This window comes from Oryctolagus cuniculus, chromosome 1 (genome assembly GCF_051225735.1).
Source record: "Oryctolagus cuniculus isolate XC-2025 breed Fujian yellow rabbit chromosome 1, ASM5122573v1, whole genome shotgun sequence".
Lineage (NCBI taxonomy): Eukaryota > Metazoa > Chordata > Mammalia > Lagomorpha > Leporidae > Oryctolagus > Oryctolagus cuniculus.
Window position 1 is genome coordinate 68322114 of NC_142867.1, and position 13107 is coordinate 68335220.

The 13107-nt window shown below is 39.4% G+C and overlaps 1 protein-coding gene and 1 pseudogene across 1 annotated transcript in view; one reads left to right on the plus strand and one right to left on the minus strand.

Moving 5' to 3' along the window:
* Positions 1-1069: 1069 nt before the first annotated feature.
* LOC127492135 (V-type proton ATPase subunit G 1 pseudogene) lies at positions 1070-1567 on the plus strand (annotated as a pseudogene).
* A 3493-nt stretch (positions 1568-5060) lies between these two features.
* Positions 5061-13107, minus strand: part of LOC100349807 (glycerophosphodiester phosphodiesterase 6) — a 95131-nt gene continuing 87084 nt past the window's right edge. The window contains exon 16 of the mRNA XM_070075819.2: positions 5061-6004. Coding sequence (XP_069931920.2) covers positions 5550-6004 — 455 coding nt within the window. The 3' untranslated portion in view covers positions 5061-5549. The remainder of the gene's footprint in view (positions 6005-13107) is intronic.

Sequence of the window (13107 nt, forward strand, 5' to 3'; positions counted from 1 at the left end):
AGAAGGCCCAAATAAATAAAATTAGAGATGAAAAAGGAAATGTGACAACAGACAGCACAGAAATTAAGAGTCGTCAGAAATTACTATAAAGAATTGTATGCCACAAAATGGGAAATCTAGCAGAAATGGATAGATTCCTGGACACATACAACCTACCTAAAGTGAGCCAAGAGGACATAGAATATCTAGACAGACCAATAATTAAGATGGAAATTGAATCATTAATAAAGGCCCTCCCAACAAAGAAAAGCCCAGGACCAGATGGATTCACTGCTGAATTCTACCAGATGTTTAAAGAAGAACTAAGTCCAATTCTTCTCAAGCTATTCAAAGCAATTGAAAGGGAGGGAATCCTCCCAAATTCTTTCTATGAAGCCAGCATCACCTTAATTCCTAAACCTGAAAAAGATACAACAGAGAAAAAGAATTACAGACCAATTTCCCTGATGAACATATACACAAAAATTCTCAACAAAATTCTAACCAATAGAATCGAACAACACATCAGAAAGACCATCCACCTAGAGCAAGTGGGATTTATCCCTGGTATCAGGGAAGGTTCAATGTTCGCAAATCAATCAATGTGATACACCACATTAACAAACTGCTGAACAAAAACCATATGATTATCTCAATAGATACTGGGGAAAGCATTTGATAAAATATAACACCCTTCCATGATGAAAACTCTAAGCAAATTGGGTATAGAAAGAACATTCCTCAACACAATCAATGTCATTTATGACAAACCCACAGCCAACTTTATATTAAGTAGGGAAAGGTTGGAAGTATTCCCATTGAGATCCGGTACCATACCAGGATACCCACTCCCACCATTGCAATTCAATGTAGTGCTGGAAGTTTTAGCCACAGCCACCAGGAAAGAAAAAGACATCAAAAGGATACAAACTGGGAAGGAAGAAGTCAAACTATCCCTATTTGCAGATGACATGATTCTTTATTTAGGGGATCCAAAGAACTCCACTAAGAGACTATTGGAACTCATAGAAGAATTTGGTAAAGTAGCAGGATATAAGTCGATACACAAATATTGAGAGTGCCAGTTGCCATGGCCAGCCAGTTGCAGGAGATCCAGTGGCTGCTGCAGGCTGAGAAGAGGGTGACGGAGAAGGTGTCAGAGTCCCACAAGTCAAAGAATCAGAGGCTAAAGCAGGCCAAAGAAGCAGCACAGGCTGAAATTGAACAGTACCGCCGGCAGACGGAGAAGGAGTTCAAGTCCAAGGAAGCTGTGGCGCTGGGATCCCATGGCAGTTGCAGCAGTGAAGTAGAGAAGGAGACCCAGGAGAAGATGACCATCCTGCAGACCTACTTCCAGCAGGACAGGGATGAAGTCTTGGATAACCTCTTGGCCTTTGTCTGTGACATCCAGCCAGAAATCCATGAAAACTACCGCATAAATGGACAGAAGAAAGCTGCCCTTGTTCCACGGCTGGGCATTTTAGATGCTCTCGTGGAGCATGAAGCTTCAGCAAAGCTCATGCTCTACCCTCATGACGAGGCATTAAATTACTTCTGTGTGTTTCATAGGAGGACCTTCACTCATTAGCTTCTTTGTACATACTTAGAACTTATCCAAAGAGTTCATCTTTTCACTTTGTATTTCTTAGAGATATTTAATAAGTATGTCGTGTGTTTTCCTGTGCCTTTTAGACCAAGCAACACATATGTCAGTGTAGATTTTTTCTATCTTAGATCTAGTAGAAAAAACAATTCTTTGAAGGAAGAAAGGGATTTAACAATTTTTTCACCTATGCTTTCTTGAAGGTCAGGGGCTTTATCTACGAAAAAGTAGTAAATAGTTTCTTGTAACTTGTGTGAAGCAGCAGCCAGCCTTAATGTCTATTCTACAGGCAAAAGCAATGAATTGCTTGTATAATTGTTTAGGCTGATTTTAGATTCTTAATCAAAATTACTAGATGATAGAATTTAAGAACTTATTACATACTATTACTTGGTATACTGATGATCATTTAAAAGTAAAGACTTTGTCAGGTGTTCTCTCAAAAAAAAATACACAAAAATCAATAGCCTTTGTATACATAGATAATGCCAAGGCTGAGGAAGAACTTCTAAGATTAATCCCATTCACAATAGCTACAAAAAAAATCAAATACCTTGGAATAAATGTAAGCAAGGACTTCAAAGAGCTCTATGATGAGAATTACAAAACATTAAAGAAAGAAATAGAATATATTAAAAATGGAAATATGTTCATGGATTAGAAGAATCAATATCATCAAAGTGTCCATTTTTCCAAAAGCAATTTACTGATTCAATGCAATACGAATCAAAACAGCAGACATTCTTCTCAGATCTGGAAAAAATGATGCTGAAATTCATATTGAGGCACAGGAGACCTCGAATAGCTAAAGCAATTTTGTACAACAAAAACAAAGCTGGAGGCATCACAATACCAGATTTCAAGATATACTACAGAGCAGTTATAATCAAAACAGCCTGGTACTGGTACAGAAACAGATAGACCAATAGAAAAAAATAGAAACACGAGAAAAGAATCCAAATATCTACAACCAACTTATATTTGATCAAGGAGCTAAAACCAATTCCTGGAGCAAGGACAGTCTATTCAACAAATGGTGCTGGATAAACTGGATTTCCACATGGCTAAGTATGAAGCAAGACCCCTAACTTACACCTTATACAAAAATCAACTCAACATGCATTAAGGATCTAAATCAATGACCCAACACTATCAAATTATTAGAGAACATTAGAGAAACCCTGCAAGATATTGGCACAGGCAAAGACTTCTTGGAAAAGACCCCAGAGGCACAGGCAACCAAAGCCAAAATTAACAAAAGGGATTACATCAAATAGAGAATTTTCTATACTGGAAAAGAAACAGGAAAGTGAAGAGGCAACTGACAGAATGGGAGAAATTATTTGCAAACTATGCAACTGATAAAGGATTAATAATCAGAATCAGCTGGCGCTGCGGCTCACTAGGCGAATCCTCCACCTTGCGGTGCCGGCACACTGGGTTCTAGTCCTGGTCGGGGCAACGGATTCTGTCCCAGTTGCCCCTCTTCCAGGCCAGCTCTCTGCTGTGGCCAGGGAGTGCAGTGGAGGATGGCCCAAGTGCTTGGGCCCTGCACCCCATGGGAGACCAGGAGAAGCACCTGGCTCCTGGCTTCGGATCAGCGCGGTGCGCCGGCTGCAGTGCGCTGGCCGCGGCGGCCATTGGAGGGTGAACCAATGGCAAAAGGAAGACCTTTCTCTCTGTCTCTCTCTCTCACTGTCCACTCTGCCTGTCAAAAAAAAAATAATCAGAATCTACAAAGATATCAAGATACTCCATAGCAACAACCACTTAAGAGATGGGCCAAGGACCTAAATATACCTTTTTCAAAAGAGGAAAACCAAACGGCCAACAGACTCATGAATAAATGTTTAGGATCACTAGCCATCAGGGAAATGCAAATCAAAACCACAATGAGGTTTTACCTCACTCCAGTTAGAATGGCTTTCATACAGAAATCAACAAACAACAAAAGCTGACAAGGATGTGGGGATAAAGGCACACTAACTCCCTGTTGGTGGGAATACACACGGGTAAAGCCACTATGGAAGACAGTTTGAAGACACCTCAGAAATCTGATTGGAGTCCTACCACACAACCTAGCCATCCCACTCCTCAGTATTTACCCAATGTAAATTAAATCAGCAAATATATATTGTAGCTCAATTCATAATAGCTAAAATGGAATCATCCTAAATGGCCATCAACGGAAGACTGAATAAAGAAATTATGGGATATATACTCTATGGAATACTATACAGTGGTAGAAAATGGAATTAGGTCATTTGCAACAAAATGGAGAAATCTGTAAAACATCATGCTGATTGAAATAAACCAGTCCCAAAGGGACAAATATCATAGTTCTCCCTGATATGTGACAACTAACTGAGCATCTACAAGGAAACCTGTAGAAGTGAAACTGACACTATGAGAAGCAATGACTTGATCAGCCCTTGTCCTATCAAGGAACATCTTACTATTTTATTCTTTTTAATATTTTCTTTTTCTACTTAATATCATTAGTTGAACTCTTTACTTAACACATAATTTTTCTTAGGTATTTAAATCAATTGAAAACTGATCCCTGTTAAAAAATAAGGGTAGGAATAAGAGAGGGAGGATATGTACAGTTTGGCACACATTCCCACTGACTTACCCCTAAGGGTAAAGCTAAAAACTTGCCATGGGACTTCAAATCCCATTATGTTGACAGGTACCAATCCATCTTACTAGGTGAAGTTTTTGTTTTAAGTGCATAACTGAGCATAAAGATAGGAATAAGTGAAGGCTAATAATAATATAGAATTAAAAAGGAGAGAATGATCCAACATGGGAAGCAGGCCACACAGCAGACTCATAGAATGACAAATGTCTTAAACAGCACTCTGGCCTCAGAATCAGCCACTAGGGAATTCGAATCTGGCTAAAAAGCCCATGGGAGCATTTCAGGCATGGAAAGCGAAGACACTGTGGCAAAAAAAAATGACCTACATCAAAGATTTCTGTGAGTGAGATCCTAGTGGAAAGAAGGGGCTATCAAAGAAGGAGTTATCTTTCTCTGAAGGGAGAACTTCTACTTTGATTATGGCCCTGTCTAAATAACGTTGGAATCTGTGGACTCAAAAGTCTTCCACAGCCTTGGCAGCTCATGAGAAGAGCCTTGGGTGATCACTGACATCATAGTTAAGGAGTGTCAATTATTAAATCAACAACAGAAGTCACTGTGTTCTTGCTCCCCAGGTAGGACCTATCTTTAATGAGTTGTACTATGAGAATTAACAGTAAAACATGTCTTCAAACAGTACTTCATACTTTGTGTCTGTGTGGGTGCAAACTGTTGAAATCTTTACTTAGTATAGAGTTGAGCTTCTGTATGTAAAGTTAATTAAAATGAATCTTAATGAAGAATGGGATGAGAGAGGGAGTAGGAGGTGGGATGGGAGTGAGGGAAAGAGGGGTATGGGGAGAAAACCACTATAATCCAAAAGCTGTAGTTATGAAGTTGATATTTATTAAATAAAAGCTTTCTAAAAAAAGAAAATGTACATGTGGAATGAAATTTTTGACCCCAACTTGTGCCCATGAAACTTCATTTTCTGACACTTAGGAGGGCATCACTATTGTACTCATCCCCTGTTTTCATCAGCCTGAGTGATCAGAGAAGACACCAAAAACTACATATACCTATTGGCTTCCCAAGAGGTTGCCTTTATTGGCATGAGGATGTTCAACAGTCACTAATTTATCAGCAGATACTACAGAAGTATTACAATCGGACAAACCCTGCAGTACCCACAGAGCAACTAGCTCCAGGTCCTATACCACACAGAACTGTTTCCCTTCTGCCTATGCCCTTGAGATACATTTTTATGAAAAGGTATGACTAGCATGGTTCTCCTGAGAGCCTCAACAGCACTTATGCATGTCTTTTTTGGCCATCCCCTCCACTTGGGCTGAGAGAGAAAGGGGAAGAGAAGGTAAGGTGTGGTTAACTCTTCTTTGACATGTCATAGGATCCATTGGACGAGGTAGAATACAGCGTTACAAAGGATTCACTGGAGGTTTCAGCAATGGGAATCTCTATGGGGGGCACTGATTCGTCCACCTTCAATGTGGGCAATGTACTTTGGATGTCAGTACTGCTGGTGGACTCCCGGATGGATGCTTGGGTGTGTTCAGAGACCCCGCTAGGCACCACTGATTGAACATCAAACTTGGCAGGTATTAGTGGAGTGACAGTATTCTTGACAAGCACTGGTTTCTTCCTGGGGGCTAATGAAGAATGGAAAGTGCCTGGGTATTTATTTACATCCTCGTTTAAAGCTGGGTGGAGGGCTGATAGAGTCCAAGGGCTTTCCGTAACTCTGGAAGGAGGTTTTACAGATAAGTGCAGAGCTTCTCCAGTCTCAGTTTTTTCCTTTGGGAGGTTTATGCTATGAACATCTGTGGGATAGAAAAGACAGAAACACAAATCCTCAAATGTTACTGCCTCTGCCAGTCATGTCTGAAATCCAAGTCATCTCTCAAATGACAGATTATCACTCACCTTGCTAAGTTCTTTTCTCCAAGCTCTCCCCTCTATTCTCAGTCTTAGTGCAAACTTTATTAAGGTCTTCCTGTTGAGCTTGGGGCTTGGGCTTAAGACTCTGGTGTGAGGCTATAGTTCACCATAGAAGCCCTCAAAAGGCAAAAGCTTACATAATTGCTGTTTGGTTACAAATAAGTTTCAAGAGAAAAAGGAACACAGCCTCAGTTAGAATGGGAGTTTCTTGAGGATAGAAACTTTGTCTAGCTTGCCACTGCAAGCAACCCTCAGAAGTGTTTCTCACACTAAGTGCTAAATAGTTTTTGTCTGACTTATAGGAAAAAAAAAGACAGTAGAGACTTCTAATAACAGAGCTAGGAAATTGAGACCAATCTCATCAAACAGAAATTTTAAAAACTAGATGATGTACCAAAACAAGAAAACATTGTAAAATTATGTAAGAGTTAATAATATGGTGAGTAACTATGGGGCAAAATCTAGAAGAAAATGAGAACCCAGTGTTGTAAGGTCAGAATTCAAAATTATTTTGAATATAATTCAAATAATATAATGAGTATAATTCAATCTGAAAAAACAGCTGCTACACAGGAGCTTTATTTTTTGTCAACAACTAATATCTTTATGACATTATGTTCATGAACATGATATATTACTCCAATTATTTGAGTCTTTTTTTCTCAGTAGAGTTTTATGGATTCATGGATCAATCATATGTTTTTCTTTATGAAGAATTTTAAAATTAAAGTCTATTTTGTCTGTGTTAACAGACACAGACTGGAGCATAGGGAGATTACTGATGCCATAGACAGGAGTGTCAATTGGTAAAGTCAACAACAGGAGTCACTGTGCACTTACTCCTCATGTAGGATCTCTGTCCTTAATGTGCTGTACATTGAGATTTAATGCTATAACGAGTACTCAAACAATATATTTCACTTTGTGTTTCTATGGGGGTGCAAACTGTTGAAATCTTTACTTAATGCATACTAAACTGATCCTCTGTAAAAAAAAAAAATTATCAACTCCCAACTTGACTCTCACTGGGATTAAACATGACAATAGGTCTGATCTGATTTCATCATCATTTAAAAAAAATCATCTATTATTCCTCACTTTATGTTTCTGTGTGGGAGCAAACTGTTGAAATCCTTACTTAATGTATACTAAGCTGATCTTCTGTATATTAAGATAATCGAAAATGAATCTTGATGTGAATGGAAGGGGAGAGGGAGTGGGAAAGGGGAGGGCTGTGGGTGGGAGGGACGGTATAGGGGGGAAGCCATTGTAACCCATAAATCGTACTTTGGAAATTTATATTCATTAAATAAAAGTTAAAAAAAAGTGTTAACAGACACAGACAAAATAGACTTTAATTTTAAAATTCTTCATAAAGAAAAACATATATAACAAGTATAACAATCATTGCTTTTGCTTACTATTTCTTTTTTTTTTAAGATTTTTTATTTATTTGACAGATAGAGTTACAGAGAGTGAGAGAGAAAGGTCATCTTCTGTTGGTTCACCTGCCAATTGGCCGCTACAGCCAGCGCCACGCCGATCCGAAGCCAGGAGCCAGACGCTTCCTCCTGGTCTCCCATGCAGGTGCAGGGGCCCAAGCACCTGGGCCATCCTCCACTGCCCTCCCAGGCCACAGCAGAGAGCTGGACTGGAAGAGGAGCAACTGGGACTAGAACCTGGTGCCCATATGGGATGCCAGCACCGCAGGCGGAGGATTAGCCAAGTGAGCCACGGCACAGGGCCCATGCTTACTATTTCCATAGAATGTATTTTCCCTTCCTTTCACTATTCAATCCATTTGTATCTTGGAATTTAAACCAAATCTCTTGGAGGAAGCATATAGCTGTCATGTTTTCTTAATCCATTCTGCCAAGCTTCACCTTTTGTTTGGAGAATTTAATCCATTTACATTTATAATAATTAGTAATAAGGAAGGATGTCTATCACTTTGCAATTTTCCTTTCAAAAGTTTTATTTTAACATACAGTGGTATTGGTTTCTTTGAGCTGATTCTATTTGAAGTTCCTTGAGTTTCTTGAATATTTATAATTGTGTCTTTTATCAAAACCCAATAAAACTGAAAAGCCTCTCATGAGACTGATAAATCGTTTAAAAAATAAGGCAAGAAATTATTAATGGATATTCAATCACCCAAAATAATGAATGTTCTAAAGAAAAACAGGACACTATATATGGCATTTTGCCAATAAATGTGAAATTTAGGTCAGCTATTCTTAAAGTATCATTTAGGAACCAACAAAGTCTCTGAGACCTTTTTGAGAAGAGTTCTATAAAACCAAATTTATCTTAATACTACTAAAATGTTATTTATTGCTTTCAATTGGATCTCTCATCAATGTATAGTGGAATTTTGCAGATACCACATGACAGGTGATACCGCAAGAGTTTGAATTCAAGAGTAGATTTGAGGATTTTTATCATCTATTAATCCAGAAAGTAAAGAGATTTGTATTAAGTAATATATTTCTACATTTTTTACTGTTGTTTTGTTTTATGGTTGTTTTAGAGTAAAGTTTATTTGATTGATTTAAAAGGTACACAGACAGAAAGTGGAGAGACAGATCAAAGAAAGGAGCCAGAGAGACAGAAATCACTCATCTGCTGTTTCTTTACCCAGCTGTCTACAACAGCCACAGCTGAATCAGGAGTAAGGAACTAAATTTGGTTCTCCCACATGGGTGGCAGCCATTACCAGATGCCTCCATGGAATAGAGAGAAAAGCCAAGACCCAAACCCAGACACTCTGATACAGTATGTGAGCATCCCAAACAGAAGCTTAACCACTGTACCAAACTCCCACCCCCAAAAGTATTTTTAAATGAATCAGTAAATACTTTATGGTACTATGGTTTAAAAAATGATAGATACTACACATGCTAAGAAACAGGTTTATATCTAGAAAAAGCATCAATTAATAGCAAACCCAGAAATAAAAGAGATGATTGAATTGTCAAACAAGGATATTAAAACAATTATAACTGTTCATATATTTAAAGAAAACATTAAAGCAGTGAGCAAAGGGGAAGTATTAACAAGGAACCAAATGTAACCTGTAGAGATCAAACATACCCATATAGTATCTGAAATGAAAATCTGACCTGTTGAAATTAACAGATTATGTATTATAGAAAAAATATCAGTGAAGTTGAAGACAAAGTATGGAATAGCCTCCATGATTCTTAACCTCTGGTTTATGTCTCTTAAATAAGCTCCTTCCCTTGAATAGGGTGAGGAAGATGAACATGCTAGACTATGTCTTCCTTGATTAGTCTATGTTGCATGACAAAAGTGGTAGGACAATTGCTTACATGGTTATATGACATTGTGTAACACTACATCACAGCAGACTGGGGAGATATTCTATTAACTGGTATGGAAGAAGGAAACTGCCATGTTGTAAGACATCCAAGTGATTAGGAGCTTAGAATGACTTCCAGAAGCTCAGAATCAAACCCTGTCACAAACATCAAGAAAACAGAGATGACTTCAGTCCTACAACTACAAGGAACTTCATTCCAGTAACAATTAGTGAGATTGGAAGAGAATCCTAATCCTCAATGAGATTGCAGCCCAAACAGACACCTGATTTTAGCCTGATAAGACTAAGCAGAGCCGGCGCCATGGCTCACTAGGCTAATCCTCCGCCTTGCGGCGCCGGCACACTGGGTTCTAGTCCCAGTTGGGGCGCCGGATTCTGTCCCGGTGGCCCCTCTTCCAGGCCAGCTCTCTGCTGTGGCCAGGGAGTGCAGTGGATGATGGCCCAAGTGCTTGGGCCCTGCACCCCATGGGAGACCAGGAAAAGCACCTGGCTCCTGCCTTCGGATAGGCGCGGTGCACCGGTCGCAGCGTGCCGGCCCCGGCGGCCATTGGAGAGTGAACCAACGGAAAAAGGAAGACCTTTCTCTCTTGTCTCTCTCTCTCTCACTGTCCACTCTGCCTGTAAAAAAAAAAAAGACTAAGCAGAGGACCATCTCACCTTTGCCTATGGAATAATAAACTTGTGTTGTTTTAAGCCAATAGGTTTGAGGTTAATTTTTTATACAGCAATAAAAAACCAATACACACAATAAGACTACATATCAAAAAAACAGGCTAAAATTAAAATGAACAGAGTCTCAGAAACCTATGGGAAAAATATTCTCTAACATCTATGTAATTAGAATCTCCAAAATGAAGAGGGGGTTAAAAAAAAAAACCACTCTGAGAAATAAGGACTGAAAATTTGTCTAATTGGATGAAAATTTTACTCTGAAAAATCTAAGAATTTCAGTGAACCCCAAGCAGGACACAGATATCCACACATACATTCAAATACACATCAGCATAAAGCACAATCAAATTACTGAAAATTAATAAGAAAAAATATTAAGAGCAGAGGAAAGAAAAAGACATATAACAAAAAGAAAGATATGAAAACTGAAGAATTTTTATAAGAAACTACAAAGAAAGAAGACAACGGGTTGGCGCCTTTAAATTGCTGAAAAGGGGGAAAGCATTGTGGTAAAGCTGGTTAACCAACACTTGGGACACCCTCATCATATACTGGAGTGTTGGTTTGAGTCCCAGCTCTGCTTCTGATCCAGCTTCCTGCTGATGTGTTTAAAAAAGCCGTGGAAGATGGCCCAAGTATGTGGGTCCATGCCAACAATGTGGGAGACCCAGCTGGTATTCCTGGCTCATGGCTTCAGCTTGGCCCAGCGATGACTGTTCCAAGCATTTGACAAGTGAACCAGTGGATAAAAGATCTATCTCCCTCTATCATTTTGCCTTTCCAGTGAATAAGTACATAGATAAATCTTTTAAAATAATTAAATAACTTCTGAAAAATGCATTCTTGAGCTAGAGAAGCAATGAATGTCTTCTGCTGGAAGTCATGGCATCAGCAGACACAAGAGTACATGGCCATTCTGGAGGTGATGGTGAGACAAGATGTGGCACTGTTTAAATTTAGAGGCTCCATTCTCCTCAAAGTGGATCTGGCTGTGGCTTTTGCTGTGGTACAGGGATCTGCCCAGTCTTTCTTTTCCCATCCCTGATGCTAAACTTGCTCCTGTACCTTTCTAGGTATCTCTTGGAGGTACCCAAATAGCCTTTCAATGTATTTTCTCTCTGCTTAGGTCAAGCAAAACTGTTTTCAGTAACAAGTAACTAAGAATAATTTTTAAAAGATTTACTTATTGATCTATTTGACAGTGTTACAGAGAGAGATGGAGAGATGGACAGATCTTCCACCATTGGTTTACTCCCCAAATGGCTGCCATGGCCAAGGCTATGCCAGGCCAAAGCCAGGAGCTTCATCCTGGTATCCCAAGTAAGTGACAGAGGTCCAAGCACTTAAGTCATCTTGTGCTGCTTTCTGAGGTGCATTAGCAGACAGCTGGATTGGACGTGGTGTATTCAGAACACAAATTGAAGCTAATGTGGGATGTCAACTTTGCAGATGACAACCCAGTACTTCATGGGCATCCCATATGGACACAAGTTTGTGTTTCCACTGCTGTACTTCCAATCCAGCTCACTGATAGTGTGTCAGCAAAAGAATGAGATGGCCCATGTGCCTGGGCCTTTGCCACCCACCTAGGAGACCTGGAAGAAGCTTGTCTCCTGGTTTGGGCCTGGCCCAGCACTGGCAGGTGCAGCCATTTGGGGAGTGAACCAGCAAATGGAAGTTGTCTTTCTCTATGTCTCCTGCTCTGTGTAACTCTGTCTTTCAAACAAGATTTAAACCTTTAAAAAAATTGGGGAACTTTTAAAATTTATTTCCAACATACCCCTTACATTCTTGTAACCATTTCAACCTTATAGTGGTGGGATTAAATTAATGGAATACTGTCTAAGGTATACAGCCACCTCCTTCATCCAAATTTATTCAGTTCTTTAAATTTTCCTTCAAAATTCCTTTCTCATCCAAGCTATGTCCATGTTCTAGTCATTTCTTGAATGAATTATTGTTATAAGGTGAGTTACCCCCTAATTCACATGTAGAAGCCCTGACCCTTAATTTAAAGAGACAAGTAAGGCTAAATGAGGTCAACAGGGTGGGGCCCTAATCCAATAGGAAAGGTGTCCTTATAAGAAGAGGAAGAGACAGCAGAGATCTCTCTCGCCAAGAACACACAAGAGAAAGGTCATGTGAGGGCATAGCAAGAAGGCAACTGTCTACAAGCTACTGATAAAGCCCTCATAAAGAATCAAATCTGTCAGCACTCTAGAACTGTGAGAACATAAATTTCTATTTTTTAAGGCACCCAATCTGTGGCACTTCGTTGTAACAGCCCTAACTTACTGATACAACTACTGATAATCAAAAATAAGGTGGAAGGAATACAGCCTTCAAACTTCTTTATATAGAAAGTACAGCATCTTTATTTAACTCAGTTAAAATCTGAGATCTCCCTGCCACTTATAGATTGGAGTAAACTGGGCATAAACCTTTCATTTCATAGCATATGAAAGACCACTGACCTTCATTTGATTTATTCAAATTTCCTAGCATATTTTTCCAAGGTCCCTGTGGATCCATTCCTGCAACCCTAAGTGGTGTATCATTTCAACTCTTGCCACCAGGTATATGGAATTTTAGGCTCCTCACCATTGTACACAGGAAACTCCATTAACTCATGGCTTTGTGATTGCACCAACTTTACTTAAAGTTCCAGAGCTGTGGAAGGGAACCATAACCCATTCTGCACAGTCATCTGTCTCCTAATTTTTCTCTTTGACACTGGTTCCCAAACTAGTCACTCACTGTGTGATTCTCCCCAGAACATTCTAAGAAATGAACTCCAGCTTTACCTTCTCTTGCTGGGTCTATCGCACTTCCTTAACCCTGAGTTATTTAATTGAATAAAAAATGTCCTTCCCTTTACAGAGAAATCTGTCTATGTCACTCCCTTGTTTTAAACTCACCGGCCACCTCCTGATGGCATACATGCAGAGACTAGTCCCTAGCCCAGCATTC